This window comes from Equus przewalskii, chromosome 15 (genome assembly GCF_037783145.1).
Source record: "Equus przewalskii isolate Varuska chromosome 15, EquPr2, whole genome shotgun sequence".
Lineage (NCBI taxonomy): Eukaryota > Metazoa > Chordata > Mammalia > Perissodactyla > Equidae > Equus > Equus przewalskii.
In genome coordinates this window covers 67,416,555-67,437,550 of record NC_091845.1, presented here as the reverse complement: position 1 = coordinate 67,437,550, position 20,996 = coordinate 67,416,555, and the positions used below count along the sequence as shown (strand labels likewise).

The 20,996-nt window shown below is 35.1% G+C and overlaps 1 protein-coding gene across 12 annotated transcripts in view; it reads right to left on the bottom strand.

Annotated features, from left to right (window-relative positions):
• Nucleotides 1-20,996, bottom strand: part of ANKRD28 (ankyrin repeat domain 28) — a 200,659-nt gene that overhangs the window by 35,500 nt on the left and 144,163 nt on the right. For all 12 annotated transcript variants that reach the window (XM_070575993.1, XM_070575995.1, XM_070575998.1 and 9 more), the window contains 7 exons: nucleotides 18,688-18,888; nucleotides 17,267-17,354; nucleotides 11,759-11,901; nucleotides 8,817-9,029; nucleotides 3,552-3,630; nucleotides 2,489-2,603; nucleotides 1,187-1,269 (listed from right to left, as the gene is read on the bottom strand). In XM_070575993.1, coding sequence (XP_070432094.1) covers nucleotides 1,187-1,269; nucleotides 2,489-2,603; nucleotides 3,552-3,630; nucleotides 8,817-9,029; nucleotides 11,759-11,901; nucleotides 17,267-17,354; nucleotides 18,688-18,888 — 922 coding nt within the window. The remainder of the gene's footprint in view (nucleotides 1-1,186; nucleotides 1,270-2,488; nucleotides 2,604-3,551; nucleotides 3,631-8,816; nucleotides 9,030-11,758; nucleotides 11,902-17,266; nucleotides 17,355-18,687; nucleotides 18,889-20,996) is intronic.

The window sequence follows — 20,996 nt, the reverse complement described above, 5'->3', positions numbered from 1 at the left end:
CCTCTGTGAATATACTAAAACACTGAACTATAAATTTTAAATGGGTGGATTTTATGGTATGTGAATTATACCTTAATAAAGCTGCTTTTTTAAAAAAAAGCCACAGGTACTTTGCTACCTGTAGATTATTACTAACACTGAGAAGAGATTTTAGAATTCTGTTTCACAGATAAACAAGTATGCGAATACTTGTGGACACACAAGTACTTTAAAAAACTCAAAAGAGAATTAACTCACTTAAAAAATATCATTAGGAAAAACTCAGAACTGTCTCAAAATATGTTCACTTTCACTGAAACTTTCCCATAATTCTTTCAATAATCACAAGTTTTAATATACAAAATCTGTTCAACTTTCTTAACATTCTGAGAAATAGAATATCACTTAAAATCAGTTAAGAATCTTTTATATTTAGTAATTCTATACATTCAATAAGGATCATAGTTTTGTAGTAATATTTATAGAAAGCTGTTGATCCTGTTTTGTTTAAAATTGACTGATTCTGGCTTTTTTTTTTTTGAGGAAGATTAGCCCTGAGCTAACATCTGCTGCCAATCCTCCTCTTTTTGCTGAGGAAGACTGGCCCTGAGCTAACATCCGTGCCCATCTTCCTCTACTTTATTTGTGAGATGCCTGCCACAGCATGGATTGCCAAGTGGTGCCATGTCCACACCCAGGATCCAAACCGGCGAACCCCAGGCCATGGAAGTGGAATGTGCGCACTTAACCACTGTGCCACTGGGCTGCCCCCATGATTCTAGAATTTTAAAATAGTAATTACATATGGCATAACTAATTTCACAAACCTAGAATATACTATAGAATGGCTACTGGGTCTGAAAAAGCAAGCATGCAAGTGGAGATATTTTGCTTCTAGACATAAAGGGATAATCCAAGACTACCATTCAATGAACAGAAGCTGCTCTAGAAAATATTCCACATCCTATTCCCCAACTAACAGTGAGGAAGAAATCACCGGAAAAATAAAACCCTTCCCAGAACTGAAGAGAACATCGAATCTTAAAATTACAGGACTTGATATCTTCTAAGAGGGGTTAATAAAAGATCCACACTTGGACATATCTATATGAAATTTTGGAAAAGCAGAATAAAGAGATTGTATTAAAATTAGGGAGGGTTTGGAGAGACAAAAAAAGGAGAATCAGTCTGTGAAGGTTCCACTTACCAGAAGAAAGAAGTTTCCTGCAGCAATCTGAAAAACCACTTAAGGCTGCCAAATGGAGGGGGAACATTCCATGTATGCCACGCCTAAAGCAAACACAAGAAAAATACAATCATTTACATAAATTACAAAGAAACTACTTAAAGTGAAAAGATAATCAGATGAGTCAAAATCTCTAACACTCTGGAGAGCAATTTGGCAAAAGGCTGAAGGTGGGGATAACTTATTATCTAGCAATTTCCCTCCAAGAGTAGAGTTTTTCAACCTCAGCACTACTGTCATTACGGACTTTGGTGTGTGTGTTGGGGGGTGCTATCCTGCACAGGCAGAATATTTAGCAGTATCCCTGGGCTCCATCCACACAAGATGCCAGTAAGACCCTCCTCCCCAAATTATGACAACCAAAAATTCTCCCCACCTCATCACTGAGAATCACTACCACAAGGCAAAATGTTCAATAATGTTCACTGGAGTAATTTTTGTAAAACAAAAAACTAGAAGCAATTATGTTTGTCAATGAGGAGAATGAATAAATTGTGAAATCTTTATACAATAATTAAATTTTATAAAATGAATGAACTAGAGTTGCTTGTAGAGATGTGAAAAAAGCCCAAATGTATACCTACATGGCTAAATCAACAACTTCATGTAAAAAAGGAAAAGTTGCAAAAAAGTGTATAGTAGCATACCATTTAGAGAAAGTTTAAAACATGTTAATGAATATATATAAATGTAATAAAAACATACATAGAAATGATAAACATCAATTTAAGCAGGGTGTTTACTTTTGAAGAGCATGCAAGAGAATCCATCTTTCAAACAAAATCTTACATGGAAACTTTAATATATAAAATAGATAAAACTGAGCTGTTCTGATCAAAGGAGGGGAGCAAGAGATCCTTTGCAGCAGCTACTAAGGAATCCCTGAGCTGCAGCACAAAGTCGGAAAACCACTATCTGTTATTTGGATGAAAAAGAAAAGTATTCAGTATATAAGATTTTTCAAGTCTTAATTAAAAATAATAACCACAAAAACGAAAAGCTCTGATCAAAATTCTGTTATTACTTATAATCCAGAAAGAACTGAGGTAAAAAATATAAAAGTACTCTGTGCTGGCTTACCAAATGAAATCATATTAAATAATCTATCCTATCACATCGTCAACACAAAAAGGAAAAAGCCCAAGCAATTAGTACAATATTGAGGACAAAATTCATATTTCCATTTCAAATATCTAGAAAACTGCAATTTACTTCCTCCTGTGTTTCCCTGCTGCAGTTATCAACCCCCTGGGAAGTACTTACTTTGCAGTGTCAGCACCACTTGTAATAAGAGTGTTGATCAGCAGCTCATGGCCGTACCTTGCCGCTATGTGCAAAGGGGTGTTTCCATTCTTATCCTCACAGTCGATTACAGCTCCTGCAATAAAGGATGCACTGTCAGACATTGGACTATATAAAGACGAAGTCAAATCTATTACATGGAAAGCAATATAAAATGCTATTCAAGCACAAACTAGTGGATATAGCAATTTAACTAGATTTCACTCATAGCACATTTATTGGGCCAGACACTGGGGTTACAGATTTTATAGTTAAAGTAATTTTGTGAATTGAGTATAAGATTTTTAACAGATTTAAAAATGACAAAAAGGTTCTGGGGTCCAATAAGTGTGGAAACCACTGTATTAAAACAAAATTAAACACATTTCTTTAGAGCAAGACATTTCAGAGTTTTCATGTGTACACGCTGTGTGTCATCAAGAAGACTACATGCAATGTTTCACGAATTATTTGATCATGAATCTACCCACTCCTACCTTCTCCTGCAAAACCATAACAGCTATTATCTTGAGGACCACTAAGAAACAGTTCCTTGAAACATAGCTTGGCAAACACTGCTTTAAAGTAATGCACCTAAAAGTTCTTTTTGTTTAAAAGTTTAGCTTGCCTAGTCCTAATTCAAATGTAAAAGAATACAAGTTCAAAACAATAAATGAAGATCTTAAAAATAGTTCAAAACATTCAAAAGTGGAAAAAAGATAAATGCAACAGAGTTTTGTTAACATATAATACAAAGTGCAGGGAAAAGGCAGTTTTCTATTTAGCAATGTTTAAAAAAAGCCAACATGAACTGCTAGAGAAATTTTATTTATAACTCAGGGGAAGCAAAAGAAAAATAAATGAAAAGCAAAATTACAAAAGATATATATACATGGCATTTTATATTCTTTTTTACTTGATTTTCATGAGATCTGAAATCAAATATTAAAAACACATAGATTTCTATGACAATTCCTCAATACCATTCATTCTGTGGATGTTTTTACTACATGTAAGAAAAAAAACAAACAGAAATACTTTTTACCACTCTGGATAATGGTTTGTGATCTGGAGAATCTACCGTGGAGGGCAGTCATGTGCAGTGGGGTTTTCCCATCTTTGCTCTGCAATAATCACACAAAAGAGATTTAAAACTATTGTTACATCCTAATAGGTAATCCTTAGTTCTATTTTGAATATCCTCTTGCATCTTTATTTTGTATAACTATTACTAAAGCGTGAAGTTTAACTGAAACTTATGGAGGTAAAACAGCTGATCAAAATTAAGAACTAATTTTTTTTAGCCTGTATATCATAAAGCACAAATATACAAAAAAACAATGGTTATAGTTTTTAAAAAATTCCGCATGGTAGGTACGATGTAATCTTAATCTCATTTCTATTTCATAGATGGGGAAACTGAAGCACAAAGATACTAAATGATTCAACCAAGGTCACATAATCAGGAGTGGTAGAGCCAGGATGTGCTTCTCACATTTCAAAAATTTCAGATTGCTACAATTCTTTCATTCTAAGAAATGCTGAATCCCTCCTTGACCAAGGAAAAGTGAATGTCAGAATTAACTTCAGCCACTACAGTTCACTTAAAATACTTTGTATATTAATTTGTTATAATTATTCGTAATAAATATTGTTAGCTGTTTTCTCAAATTACTTAAAATAATAAATGAGACTGGATGTGCATGTGTGTATTTAATGAAGAAAATTTGAAATTCTAAAGAAGTTTCAGATATGAAGAAAAACAATGTCCAATTTAGGTGACATCTTTTATTATGAGTTAGGTAAACTCTTTTCTTCCCTAAAATTTTTTTGTTAATCAAAATATACATGTGGGGCCAGCCCAGTGGTGCAGTGGTTAAGTTCGCACGTTCCACTTCAGCGGCCCAGGGTCCACCGGTTTGGCTCCTGGGTGTGCACATGGCACCACTAATCAAGCCATGCTGTGGTAGGCGTTCCACAAATAAAGCAGAGGAAGATGGGCATAGCTCAGTGCCAGTCTTCCTCAGCAAAAAGAGGAGGATTGGCAGCAGATGTTACTTCAGGGCTGATCTTCCTCAAAAAAAACAAAAGAACGTGACCATCACAAAGGAAACTGTTTTCCAATTCCTCATCCCTCAGCAAGATTCAGTATACCTTCTGTGTATAGATTCAAAATTCAACTGTGACAAGTGTCTTACGTTTACGATAAAACTGCATTAAGAAATCCTCACATCATTCTAATAATGGAGTATCAGACCAACTTCATATGGAATCAAATACCTAGATAGGTATTCCATAATATTAGTAATACTAATTCCTTCAAGCAAACAAGTCATCCAACTGGCAAGTTATCTTAAAGAATCTTCAATCTTTTGGAAGCAGTGCAAACAGAGAGGGGAAAAAAGAAACCCAAAACAAGCAAGCAAGCAAGCTCAGGCTCTGGAGTCAGAATAACTTGAGCAAGAATCCCAGCTCTGTCATTCACCACAGCAAGATTTTAGAGAAGATGCCTATATTCTTGAGCCTTCACTTCCTCAACTGAAAATTGATATAATACCACCTATACCTCATAGGTCTGCTGTACAGAATAAATATAATAATCTTCATAAAACACCCATATAACACACCAATATATGTTACACAATATGAACTATTATTTCTATTTGGAGTTTTTATTTATATACTAGTTGTTATTCTTTCAATCAGAAAAACAAAACGAAAAGCACAAAAGCATTTTAATAAAGAGATTCCAGTTTATAGTGAATATTCAAAATCTTCCTTATATGACATATCTTGATTTTTAATGTTGATGTTTTACCTATAGGCATTTTTTACAGGCAAAAAACAAAAACTAAACTGTAACAAAAATTTGAGTTCATAAAATGAGAAATTTGAAATATAATTATAGCGAACATATATATATATAGTAAGCACTATGTTCCAGGCAGTTTTAAACCACTTCATGTATATTTGTCACTTACTCCTCACAAACCTAAGAGATAGGTACCATTAACCCTATTTTATAGGCTCTGGGATTAAGTAACGTAAGGTGGTCCCATAGATAATAAGTGGTGGAGTCCTTTACTATAAGCCTATAGTTGGCATTTGATTAACATTTTTATTCTCTACATACTGATCATAAAAAGTACCCTAAATCTATAAAGGAAAAAGAGATTCAGATTACCAACTGAAAAGTCCACTTTAAGATATGTTAGGAGAGGGGAAAGCATATTTATTTCTCACCGAATTGGGGAGAAAATGGGTAGATTTTTTTAAGTCACCTTAAATCACTTTAGAATCAAATTAGGAGTTTTAAACAAAAAATAAAAAAAGACCCAACAAAATTTTAACAGTTGGTTTCACAGGTGACCAAAAACAGCAACAACAACAAAAAGCCACATGTATCACAATACTTGTTCGGTTTAAATTTGAAATAAAATATTTTTTTTATCTAACCAAAATTTATTCTCAAAGAAGAGGGTGGGGTAGGAAAAGGTGTTCATGTAAGTGAGACAATCAATGCAGCAAGGACCATGCTAAGCAAGGTTATAAAAATCAGATTCATATTGGTTTTTAAACTCCATTCATTTTACCTCTATGTATACTCTACGACAACCAATTTAAAAACTTATAAACTGAATTAATTACAAAGCTAAATTCACATTCTAACTCCTAGTCATCCACAACTTGATCAAGGCTAGAAATATCAAAACGGAGAATGGGGTAGGAGGAAAAGATGAAGCAAGGAAAAAGAAAGAGATGACTTGATAAGGAGAACACGAGGGTTAGCAAATATAATTTTTTGTAATACAAGGCAAGTGTCAAAGCCTTAGCTCCTTAGTCAAGTGACAATTTGATAAGGACTGATTTGACAAATACAGGAAACACAGGTGTCAGGAAAGAAGATAATTCTTGAATGAATATACATTCTTATTGGTTGAAAACTCACAGCTATCAACAATTTTCATATAATTTCGGAGCTAGAAGGTACCTTAAGAAGTCATTAACAACACAGTAAATGTGTTCCAATGGAACCTGGCAATAAGATAATCGGACAATTGCATACAAACGGGATGTCATACATCCTGATGCAAGATTAAGGCAACTTTTATGAAATCTATTTTTAAACCAACATCATAGCTTGTTGCCTTCAAATCTACTTAACTACCATATCTTAACTGCTTTGCTTAAAAATTTCCCTGTTATGTGTAAAATCCACCATTGAATTTTCTAAACCATTAAGGAGGTAACTTCAAATAGGACCATAGGTTTGAGCATTATACTATAAGTAAGCCTCTTGTAGCACTGATTCTCATTTCTACATTTCAAAAAAAAAAAAATAAATAAAGACTTAAAAATCACAGATACTGGAGTTAGGGATGTAAGCACTGACATATGAATCAAGTGATTCATCACCAAATTATATTATTCACGTCTAAATGGTACTGTATAAACATAAATAGACAGCCTAATTTTTACCCTTTAAAGACAGCAATATATAAGCTAAAAAATATGTAATAGCTAATGATAAGATGTAAGCCTCCTTTATGCCATAATACTTAATATTTAACATATAAAAATGATTTTAACCACAGTCACTTTATCATAAGGTCTCACAAAGACTAAAAATTTGGTTGTGATCTTTTCTTTTGAGAAATGTTAAGATGATTTCAAAAATTTTATTTTTGAAATAGTCTAATCTTTATTAAAAAATATTACTAGGCCTTTGAGGAAACAAGTAACAATTTTCTCCCCCCACAAGAGGTTAGATATTTTTCTTGGCCCTGATTATCCAAACAGAAGGAATTCTTCAAATCAAAATAAGCGGTTCAAACTTACTACCAATAAATTTTTAGTAATTATTTAAACTATTAAAAAAACTTTTGTAGGTGATTTGAGTGAGAACTGAAAGCTTTAAATGTTTATTCTTAACAGAGAGACATAACCTTAAGCATAATAGGAGTTCTTTATCACACCTCATGCCCTTTCCTTCCTTGGGTGTGATGTGTACCAATTTTGTGCTTTAGCTGGGAGAGGACAATTTAGAGCAATGACCTAATTATAGATGGACTTGCTGCTGGTACAGCTGTCAGAGTGGGTCAGTGGCATCATTAAAGGCTTCTCCAAAGTCAGAGAGGTAAGAAAATGGACTCTTCTCTCTACCAGTCTGAAAGACACTGGTTCATCATTCCTACAAAAGGAGCTGAAATATAATGTATTTAAAGCTCTGAAAAACATATTTTAAGCTTAAAGGTTTTTACTAACACTGAATGGTTCAATTTTATTTGTGGTTTTCTTTCTTGATACCACAAGATATGGTCTGGCAAGTGCTCAAAGAATGAATTGATGAATTAATACAAAGCAATCAGTGAAAGCATCTTGGAAAATCTAAAACGATGCTTACACATTATAGTGATGTTCAAAATCGTGGTTGCACATGCTCTTCCACAGAATACAGTGAAAGTGCATTTATTTTGGCTCCAGAATTTTCATATATTTCTAAAATTAAATAATCATTCCTGAAAGTGATTATGAACAAAAAACCAAATAGCAACTATTCCTTATTTGTAACACACTGATATTGGGCTTCTAATTTCTCTAACACTGTGAAAAATTTCAGAACAGAAAAGCTGAAAGACTATTACAGTGAACACCCACACACATACCAGCTAAATTCTACCACTAACCAATAACATTTTACTATAAGAGCATTATCACATAGCAATCTCTCCATCTATCCATTCACTCATCCATCCAACTATTTGATGCTGTTCAAAGTTAGCTGCAGTTATCACTACATATTACCTCTAAGTATTCTGGTATGCACCATCATTAACCAGGGTTCAACATCTGTTTGGTTTGTTATCTTCTAAAGGAAAATTTACATGTAATGAAGGGCACAAATCTTATATGTACCACTTCATGAGTTTTGACAAATGCTTATTCACAGAACAAAAAGCTTGTCAAAATACAGAACGTTACCATCACACTCCAGAAGGTTCCCTTATGCCTCTTTTTCATCAATCCCCCCGCCCAGAGGCAACAAATGTTCTGTTTTTCTTTTCACCTGTAGAATTTGGAACCCCATATAAATGGAATTGCGTCTGTTCTAGAACCTTATATAAATGGAAATAGTGTATATATTCTTGCGTAAGGTTTTTACTCAGCATAATAGTTTTAGGATTCATCTGTGTTCTTATGTGCATCAATAATTTGTTCCTTTTTATAGCTGAATGGTATTTGTTACTCATATTGCTTCAAACAGTGAACTCCTAAATTCCACAGTACAGATTCTGATTTTATTTCATACCTTCATATTGACATCAGCCCCATTGCCTACTAGAAGCTCTAAACACAATGCTCCATGTGTTGATGCAGCAGCAAAGTGCAAAGGAGTAAATCCTTTTTCATTCTTTTGATTAACATTAGCACCACAGTCTATAAGTTCATTCACTACAACATCTTGTCCATTATAGCAGGCTACATGAAGAGGTGTATTTCCATAGGCATTTGGTTCATTCATCTATTGGAAGAAAACAATGTCAATGTTAAAGTAGTCTTACTAATTATCAGTTGTGAGCTATTTTAGCAATGCTGTGGCTGCAATCAAATTATTAAAGTGAGAAACAGACAGGGATAAATACACAAATAAGGTTTATAACTCTAAAGTTCTTTTAAAATCATGAACATTATCAATAGCATTTTGGTGTCAAATGGATTTTGTTCATTCAGGAAATACAATTCATATATACAATGTCTACTTCATGACAAAACTGAATAATTCCAAGAAAGAGATCTTAGGAAAATGAAAACTAACATATTTTTAAAAGTCTTGTAGGTAAGCAATAATTATAGAATTAACTCTAAGAATCACGAAAATACTGAACAAATACTGAAAATTCTGAGATACAGTGAGTAGCATGCCTATTTCCAGACTTTTCATTTGTAGTGACAAAGGATTAAAGTTGGCAATGAAGATCAGGATTTTTAAAAACAGTGGCATTTTTTTCTATTTATTTCATTCATTTTTGCAACAAACTTAGGCTCTAGATATTTTCTAGTCTTATATGTTGACATTTTACCAAAATGAATGTGCTTAAAAGAATATGCTCAATATTATGAAATAATTCATACAACTCAAGTTTCTTATTCATTCTATTTCTTTTAAATAAAACATATGAATACTTTAAAATTTACAAGACTTTGTGCAGTAAACAATTTGACCTTTGCCCAAAATGATGTCTGGCCTCTGCCCTTGTCTTCTGGGAGGTAATCTATGGTATACCTGATAGGAGTGTCCTTGTTTAGGGTGGGAGCTGGATACACTAGATCTTAAGAGTAGGAGTGGCCACAGCCAATAGTCTTAGGGTAGGGGATGACCATGTCACATAAACCAACCATGTTGGTGAGGGTTTTGAGTCCTTCAGTATCCGTGGACTTGGAGACTAAAATCAATCATGTGGGCAGTTGATCAATCAATCCCGCCTATGTAATGGAGCCCCAATAAAAACTCTGAAACAAAGCTCAGGTGAACTTTCCTGGTCGGCAATACTATGTGCATATTGTCACGCTTGATGCTGGAAGAGTGAGGAGTCCTAACTCCATGGGGAGAGGACAATGGAAGCTTTGCGTTTAGAATACTCCTGGACTCTGCCCTATGTGTCTCTTCCTTTGGCTGATCTTAATTTGTATCTTTTCTGTGTAATAAACCATAACTGTGAGTATTAATAGTTTTCAGTGGGTTTTTCGAGTCCTTTTAGTGAATTATCAAACCTGAAGGTGGTTTTGGGAAACCTCCCAAACTTGCAGTTGGTGAGAAGTAAGGGTAGTCTTGGTGGTAACTGTGCCCTCTAACCATGTAGCTGGCCCCAACTTACCACAATTTCAACATTTTCTTTTCTGAGATCCCTAGCAACAGAAATTGGAGGAGGTGAAAAAGTAAGACAACTTTAGTCAAAGTACCAATATTTCATCAGCAAAAGCTGGGAGACATGGAACAGATTCCAGCTCAGAGCCTCCAGAACTTTGAAATTAAATTTGTTGTTTTTAAGTCACTTGCTTTATGGTAATTTGTTATGGAAGTCAAATGTCACTAAATGGCTCTAAGTCTGGTCACTTTTTTTCAAAGCATACTCTGTCACCAGAGTTTAAGAATGTTATTTTACTGTCAATAAAATAAATTTTAAAAATTGAACCAGAATGGACTTGAAACAATGATCTGAAACATGGGTGTCTCATTTACGTAGATCAGGGTCTTTTAAGGCATTATGTTACTTTGGTGAAAGAGAGCTACAGGAACCTTTGAGTTGAAATAAAACTTTTATCCGTTTGCACTCTACAAGATCCTACCTAACAACGTGTTTAGATTTTTGCAACTTCTTCTCACGATCCCCACAGTTTCAATAACTACTTGCTTGCTTTAGGCAGAGTGCTTCACGTAGTCCTTAAATTAAGAGTTTATTCAGCTCTACAGTTCTGCCATGTATTCTTTGTCCAACCAGACTACACCTACCTTTTTCTTGTTTGTTTTTTGCAGCTGCTCTAAACTGCCTCCCTCTAGCAGAGCCTTACCCTCTCTCCTTCTAATTTGCTGCTTTTAATCTGTGTTTTGAAGAACCAGATGAGTATGTCAGAACTGTACCTAAAATAAGAGTAAATATACTGAGAGAGGGCATATAGTACATGGACTTAAAGGATGGCCTGTGAAAGCCACAGGTATTCTTAGCTATCTCAATTTAGGAATCAAATACATTCAGATAAAGCAGCAACCCTTCCTAACCAAACATATTTATATAGTACACTCAGAGTTGATAGGCAAGAAACTTCTAGTTTACCTGCCTAGCTCTTGCTGATATCCTGTAATGTGAACTGCTAGTTGTTTAAAGGGAATATCAGATTAACTGGGTAAATAAGACAAACAATAACCTAGCCACTGAGAAAAAACAATCCAAGTGTGTCTATCTACTGGTTTCCACTGTTGAAATGGAGCTACAGGGTCTGGAGTGTGATGGAGAAGAAAAACTTCTGTCAATCAATCATTCACCTTTGGAATGTATTTTTTACCTCTTAATATACGCGTCTTGATCAGATATCAGTGCACTATATGTTACGTAAAGGACTATAAATATCTGGTTAAAACACAAAACCATTATTGTACAAAATCATCTTTAACATCTGAAATAACTTCTGTCAACAATGAAATCACATTTTTAAAATGCTCCATTCATTTATACTGCTAATCTATATACCTACATCAACTCCAAGATCTAGAAGGTACTTGACTACGCTGATCATTCCACTAGAGGCTGCTGCATGAAGAGGTGTATAAGACTTTTTATCCTTGCATGTCACTTCAGCTCCGTGTGCCACAAGTAATTTCACTACTTCAATGTGACCTGAAAATGTGTTTATGAAGAAAAAAATAAAACAGATGAGCATAGGGAAATATAATCCTCAGTATCTTGAAAGAAAGGTAAAATGCAAATTAATTCGATAATGCATGACAAGTCACGAGTAAATCACATTATAACCCGAGCGAGAAGGAAAAAAAAGAAGTCAGGATAATTTTGGTAAATGTTGACAGAGGTAACTAATAATGAAAATACTACATTTGATTATTTTATCCAGTGATAACTCTGCAATCTATAATCCTCCTTTTGCCTAGATCTTGTTGTTTTCAAGGCTCTTTTAATACATTCTCAAGTTCTGAAGTTAGCTTTTAATGTCTAATGTAACATATTAGTTTATATTTCTCTGCCTCAGTGGAATCTTCTACTCGAAAATCTGGGAGTGACTGGGGCTTGTTTCCTAAAAACGTTAGGTTTTTAGAACATGCAGCTAAAAACTTCTTTTTCCATATTATTTCCACCAAATGTTCTTAACCAACTTAGTCTGCTACTCATCCTTTTATCAATCAGGACAGGCTAGGTGATATGTGCTGTTGTTAACAATCAACTCCCAAATCTCAGTGGCTTAAACAATTAGCGTTTTACTTCTCATTAACACTAGTATAGCTTGGAAAGTGGGCTCTGCTCAGTCACTCAGGGACCCAGGCTCATGTAGCTAACACCATCTTGAATACGACTGGTCACTGTGCCAGAAGGAGGAACAGACTGCAGAGTCTCACACCAGCAATTAAATGCCCTGGCCCCACAGGTGATGCTGCTTTTAATTCAGTAGTCAGAACTAGTCTTCGGCCCCACCCAACCACACAAGAAGGCCAGGAAGGGGAACATGTATCTGGAAGGTTTTTTATCACATTAGATTTTACAGTGCTTTCTCTTCCCTCCATAACCTTATCACCTCTCTGCCTTCGTTCATGGGATTCCTTGCTGTATAGAATGTTCTACTTGGATGTCTCTTTCCAATCATTGCTGCTAATCCTTGAAGGCCCATGTCAGTCCCTATCTTCCCTGACCAATCCAGTCATCTCTTCCCTAGAAGCCTTATAAACCAAAAGCACCATATACCTATAAATACCATAGAATAAGCATATAATACCTTGTGAGGTTTCTTAAAATCGAATCATTAACACTTGAACTAGTTTTATCCATTAACTTCCCAAATATACATCTTCAAAGGCAAATATCATATGCTCTTAGGTTCTACTTCTTGGTATTCCATAGGGCCAAGACCAGCATTATACACAAAACAGGCATCCAATAAATATTTGTTACATTAGATAAATTGCTCATGATGCTCTTTTTAAATATCCCTTCATAGGGAGTATATAAAGTTAATAACTATAAAAATGAGGCTTTCAAACACAGGCCCCACTCTTGCGACAAAATTACGCCGAGATACTACAAGATGCACAAAGAATCAAATAGATTTAGTAGCTAACATATAAATTATAAATTAAAGTGGATACTTTCAGCTATTTTTCCCACATCTCAATATAAAGAAATATCTACTATTTTTTTTAGGGAAAAAACCCCCAAAGAATACCTATCAAATCATTAGGTGCTAAATTCAACGTGACTACCATATAAGAGCATTAACTGGTACAAAAGATCCCTCACTACACATTACTCTCTGATCTACGGTTCTAGAAAGACAGCTACTTGGGTTTATTGTAATGTAGTGGAAACCAGGACTTACATACATACAGATTATTTAACCGGGCAAATGCATACTATTCATCAAATGCCAAAAAGAAACTAAGTTCTTCTGATGTTTAAGACTAAAAACCCCATAATACAAACATACCACAAAAACTGTTCAAAACCAACACATCATTCTAAATGATTCAGGTCATATTAATTGTGCATATAAACTGGTAGATTCCAGGAAGTATGAACTTTTCCTAGCACCAATAAAGCCCTATTTTAAAAAGGGGCTATGCACAGGCAAATTTACAACCTTAAAACTGACAAATATTTAAAACATTTCAGAAATATGGATAAATTCATTTAACGGACCAATGAAAACACGAAGAAGGGGCCTTTCCATAGCCAGTTTGGGAGTGATATATTTAAAAGAAAAAAGGGAAATAAGTTCTAGAGTGAAATACATGATATTGTTAAAGCTAGGTGGGCCCAGGCCAGAACAAGTATGTCTCTTCCTTGACAATTCACAGAATAATGCTACCAATGAGACTAGATTTCATTTAATTCATCAAGGTGTATTTTTAGAAGATGGCATCCATTAGACATGCACGGTATACATAACTCTGTAATCAATAACAACACCCTTTTAAAACATGCATGCAGTGTGAACTTGATAAATGTAATCATCATCCTTCAGTCAGTAATTTGAAAAATTCTCTACATTCTTGTTTTGTTCATGAATGTATAAGAAAAGCAAAATGAGCTATGTTTAGAACTTGTAAGTTTTTATGAAACGGAAAGGAAGGAGAAAAAATACCATTTCACATCCACTCAAATTATGCACTGCTTTAAGAAGAAATAATGTAATGAGTTGCTAATCAAGGTAATTAATATTTATTTAGTACCTTCTATGTCAAAATCATCATGGTAAGCTAATCTGAGGGAGAACCTGGCTGGATATTGCTAAAAGTACTGAAAGCAACAGAAAAGATGAATGTATAAAAGGGATCTTAATGAAGTTCATGGTAGGAGCAAACACGGCATAGAGAGGGGGAAGCGATCAATTCATTTGGAGAAAGCTGTGGGGCTGGGGAACACTGACAGAAAATTCACTACGAACATAAGGATAAGAGGTAGAGTCTGACAGAAAAGTAAGGAGAGCCTCAACCAGCAGATAGAAAGCCAGGGCAGATAAGGAAGCCTGGGAGAAACAGACTATAAGAAGACTATGTAATCCTAACGTCTCTTACATGAATATTGACAGATTCTCTGAATATGACCTAGAGGTGATAATGACCTGGACTTCAGGCTTGTCTATTAGACCAGTCAATAACTCCCTACTTCACGTGGTTAGCTCCCTTTAATCTGAATGTCTAGAACAGCTGAACAGTTTTAGAAGCTGTGTGTCAATACTCCTCTTTCTCCACATTTAAAGGAAGGAAGAGACGGGAAAGGAGAATTATGAATCTCTGAATGTTTATGCTCAAAAATTAAACGGACAGTTAGGTCCAAAAAACAGAGTATCTTTTTCAATATACAACTGACCTGAAAAGAGACACTTTACGGATCAAGGAAAACAAAGCCACCCAAGGGCCCCTGAGATACACACTGAGCTATTCTGGGAGCTCACTTAGAGGCAACCCACAAAATCCCCTGGCCTTCAATTTTATGAAGACAGCTGTTGAGTCAACTCTAATTCTTTGGAGGTAAAAGCTCTGATGCACTCTGCTTAATGTGTAAACCCTTTAACACAAGGTGTATAGTTTTAAATCACACAGACTAGCTGTTCCTAAACTGTCTGGAAGAATAAGCTATACCAGAATATTCAGAACAGTCCCTAAGACTTAAAATATGAAAAATCTACAGGCTGGGAGGAGATGACTTTAGGACGCCACAGGAGATCTGCTTCTAAATGTTTTACCTTGAGTTAACAGAAGAACACTGCCCGTGAGATAACTAGAGGCACAAAACTTTGATGTGAGAGAAACACCAAAGCCCAAGATTTTCAGCTTTTGGCTTTCTAAAGAGACATCAGACAAGAATGTTACCCTTCAGGAACCTTCATTTTTTATCTTTCTTTACACCCAAGCTAAAAGTCACACTTTCGGTTCAAGATGGATGCTACTGCTTTCGGTTATTTCTATTATAGATAAAGGATTTTCCTGGACCTTGAGGAAAATATAACTTTTTTTTTTTGAGGAAGATTAGCCCTGAGCTAACTACTGCCAATCCTCCTCTTTTTGCTGAGGAAGACTGGCCCTGAGCTAACATCCATGCCCATCTTCCTCTACTTTATACGTGGGATGCCTACCACAGCATGGCTTTTTGCCAAGCGGTGCCATGTCTGCACCTGGGATCCGAACTGGTGAACCTCGGGCCGCTGCGAAGCAGAACGTGCGAACTTAACCGCTTCCCACTGGGCCGGCCCCAGGAAAATACAACTTGTTTGAGTTCATTTGTTTTCTTACATTTTCCTATTTTACAATTTTATATAGTTTTTAAAATTAATAATCTCCCATTGATCTTTAATCTTTTATTTTTAAGTGAGAGACAGGAAAAGACAAAAACCAAGAGCAGGGAGCAGTGAGGACAAACTATGCCTGTAAGAAGGGTGGCTAGCTAGATGTCTTTGTAATCAGGTAGTGTGAGTGGCAAATCAAGGAATGATACCAGTATTACACACAAGATACGTCAGTCCCTATGTGATTTTTCCTCAGCCAGAGGAGTCAGAATAGCAGAAGTAGAATTACAACCTTTCACAGGAATCAAAAAAAGCACTGAGCTCCATGGCTGCCAAGGGAGGAGTTCTTTCAGTTCTATTTTAAGAAACCTGAAAAATGAATGCCTACATCTATGGCTTCCTCCCAGAGTACAACCCTAGCCTTGTAGGACTTGCAATGTGTGTGGCAGGCTGTACTTCCTCCATGCTTGCAGATCTACTTCCACACACATGGTCTTAGCATCCACAAACCAGCATTTCTACTCCACTCCTTTTGTGCATTTAAAAATATCCTGAGGTGGGCTGACCTGCCTCCTCCCTGGCTGTCCAAGTTACTTCAAGAACCAATTAATGTTTTTGTTAGTGCTCTGATCACAAAGTTGCATAGGTTTTGGGTGGTCTATCCCAGGACTGTTTTCCCAGGAGCTCTGTTAGTTTCAGAGTGCAATTCTGTAGATCCTAAGATTTTTCAAGCACACATATATTATATTACAGCAGAAAAACATATATTCTAAGTCTCAGTTTCTTTCTATGAAATTACTACTGTAGAAATCAAACATGATGATGCCTATTAAACTCAGTGCTCGGCCCAAATTAATATGCTTCTTAAAGCATCTTCATAACCTATACCTAAATATTCTCATTTAAAAAAAGGATGGGTATGAGAATGAGCTTTCAGTAAACACCAATCTAAACTATGTATCCCAGGCTTGTGTCTAGGATGTCTCTCCCTTTAAAGGTAAACAAAATTAATTTCAAACAGCTTTTAGGAGGACTGGGCCCAATGCATTCCTGTTCTGGTGATCTATCCCCCTACCTCCACCCCACCGGAGACTGGTTCCACTTGGGCAGCAAACTCAGATATGGTGTAACTTCTCACTATTCTAAAAGACAGATGTTATACCAAATGCAAGAATTAAAATGTACAACTTTTCCTGAATATATAATGTCAAAAAATAAATTTAAAAATAAATTTAAATTTAAAATACATACCCATATATGCTGCCCAATGGATAGCACGTCTATCTTTCTTGTCAAAAGCATTAATATTGGCACCCCTGGACAAGAGCAGTTTGACCATCTGGAATAAAAATAAACACAGTTTCTTCAAAATTCAGAAGTAGAATTGTTCATGAATATCCCTGTGATGACTACTCATCTCTCTCTCTCTAGCACTGAACTTCTCTATTTGCAGAAAGGAAGGAGCTAGGCTAAATACTGAAGACCCTCTAACATAATCTAATAAATAACAGAACAAGATAGAAAAAAAATGGTTCATTGTGGGTATTACTGAAGTCAGGCATCAGTATCTCTGAAAGATGCCACTTTGTGTCCTGGTATTTTATGAACAACTAAACAGAAATCTGGAAAGTCTAAAGGCAGAATATTGAACAACAGGTTTTATTCCTTTTTATAGCCCAAAATGTTATTAAAATGTAAAATGCATTCTTGTCGCAGAAATACCTGAAATTTAATTCAGACACAAATGTAGTATCCATAACCTGATTAGACCTCAAAGTCTTTGCACAGTCTATTTACCTCATAATGTACCAAGAATAATACTTTTATTTTATCTAACCATATTTACAATAGTTTCCCCTTTGGAAAGGGCATTCCAGATTTTAAAAAAGGGACACATCCTGTGACCTTAACTGCAGTTAAGGCAAGGATTCTTTATGTTGTAAAAGCAGAGAACAGTGAAAACAACACTGCAGCCACTATCTCTCAGTCATGAAATCTTGGGAATGTCAATTTACCTCTTGGAGTTTCTGAGTCTGCAACAAAAATGAAGGACTGGACAAGTTGGTCTCAAAAGTTCTAACTCTATGTTTCATTCTTTCCTAAATTATCTATGTACACATAAACCCCACCCTTTGCTAACACAACACCTAACATTAGGCAATACTTATAGGATAACTAAATACTAATTTTATTAAATTGCTTTCTTTTGATGGTCTGACAGCAAAGAATTCTTGACTAAATGTTGATAATAAATTATAAGAAAATGTTTTCTACACTCTGCCTTCCTTTGTTATCTTTCTGGGAGCACAATGAAACTGCACTGTCCTCCTAGATTATCTTTTCTACAATGACAGAACATATTTTTCACATTGTATTATAGTTGGCAGTGCTGTCCCTTGTCTCCTCAGGTTGACTATGAAATTCAAGTGCATGGGCTGTAGCTGATAGTTAAATTTCTAAATTTGAGGAAGTTATATTATAAATTACGAAAAGAAGTGTGAGGGTTTGCTAAAGTCAAAAAACTAGACAAAAATTAGCAAGATAGATATTTTTGTTTGCTTTTATCATGGACTAACGAATGGCTAAAAAAGGCCTTTTCATTAATAATGGGGGGGGGGGGCAGTGGAAGAATGTAGGGAGAGAGAATCATCACCTAATTGAACACCACCTACCTCACCATGTCCACTGAAAGCTGCATGATGTAAGGCAGTTCTCCCTGCTCGATCAGACACATTTACATTACTGAGAAGAGGTACCAAAGCTTCAGCACACTTCACAGCTTTATTAGCAGCAGCTATGTGTAAAGGCGTCTGCCAATTTTTGTCTCGAGCATTAACATCTGCAGAATGCTTCAAAAGTACCTGAACTGCTTCCTAAAACACACGAAGAAAAAAGTTATAAAAGACAAGTGAGTTAACAGTCTTACAAATTTTATATATATGAAGAAAATAAAATTTCCTGATGAAATAAAAACAGGTCTGGTAGAACCTTCTATAAACAAGTAGGAATTTACCAAAGAAAACAAAATATTTTGAACTAAAGGCAGTACTCAGAACCATGTAAGATGCATTGAGATACAACATTTTTTTCTATCCTCTAATTAAAGGCATAAGAGTCTCTATCAAAATGTGCCAGGAAGAAATACTGATGATATACTTTAAAAATATTCAATATTTCTCTGGTTTTTCTAGATGGTGAGATACAATTAATTTATACTAACAGTTTTAAGGAGTAGATTTATTGCTTTGCTATTAAATATACAAAAATTTAAAATGTACTATTTCCCAAAGTATCATACATGCTACATTTTACAAAATGAAAAACCACTAGGATCTAGTTCATTAGAGAGAGACAGACAGATACAAAGTCTTTGCTGTGATGCTACCTGGTGGGAAAGGTATTAACAATTTAAGTCCATTTAAGAATTTACTCTCCAAAGGGATTTATCTCCCAGAAGCACCAGGAAAACTTCACAACATACCTATAACCTGGACTTATGGCAAGATCCTAAGGAACCCAGTATGCTATCAACATTAAGTAATATAATCAGAACTAAACTTAGCAAAAATTCTCTCTCTACAGTGATAATTCTACCTTTGGTAAATGAATGACAAACTACATATGAAACGAAAAGGATCAGAACCAGAACAGAAGCATCTCAGTCCTATTATTTACAAGCTGTAACTATTCAAGTCTAGTAAAACTGACCCTTGGTTTTCTTATCTGTGAAGAGGGGAAATTCCGCCTGTCTACCACTCTTCTTAAGTCTGCTATAAAGTAAAAAAACACTAAAGTACATAAAAAGTGTTTGAAAGTGTAAAGTAACTATAAATATGCAAAGAAGCAAGGAAGACTAAATAAAACACTATTATCCATGATTCACACATAGCTTTTTCAGCTTTTCAAATAAAAAGTAATCAGAACTGTTTGAAATATGGGACAAAGCACAAATATTTAAGAGGGCTGGCAAAAGATTGGAGAGATGCCCAGTAATCTATCAACCTGCTAAGAAGTCAGCCAGCTAATCAAAGATATATATGGAGCCCTACCCTATGACTCCACAATTCCACTCAAGTTATTTACCCAAGAGAAATTTAAAAAGACCCATCCAAGAATGTTCACAGCAGCTTTTTTCACAACAGCCAAAATCCAGAAATACAAATGTCCTTCAACAGGAAAATGGATAAACATACTATTGCACATCCATACAATGAAATACTACTCAGCAATAAAAAGGAATGAACCATTAATACATAGAATAATATGGACAAATCTCAAAAATGTTATGTTGAACAAAAGAAGTTAAAACACAAAAGTACATACTGTATGATTCCATTTTTATAAAGTTCTAGAACAGGCAAAATTACTCTATGGTTAAGAGAAATGAGAACAGTGGTTGCCTCTGGAGACAGGGAGGAGACTGAAAAGGGACTGAACTTACTGGAGTGACGGAAATCTTCGATATCTTGATTGGAAAAAAGTTACATGGGTGCATACATATGTCTAAACTCAAGACTACACACTTAAAATCTATACATTTTACTGTAAATTATACTTCGATTAAAAAAAGGACTATGGGTGAAAGGATATATAGAGGAATATGTGCTCAAAATTATAGAGAACAAGGTACAAACACTATCAGGATTCTCCATCCTCATCCTCAAGAAGGGTATATTGTGACTTGGGGGATAAAACTAACACTATACTAGGAAATGTCAGGAGGTATGTTAATGGATGTACTAGAAAATAATTAACAACAAAATGAAGAACTTATAATTGATAAATTGGGCAAACACAGCATACTGTGGATGCCAGGCTTACCTTATTCATTCCCACTCTTGAACTCACCATGCATACATTAAAGCTTTTATAAAGTCTGGAGAATATTTATGTTCCATTAGCAAGAATAGAAAAAACAAACTATTCTTCTGTTTCATCAAAAGGCAAGAATAAATCTAGTTTATGGTAGGTGAGGATAGGC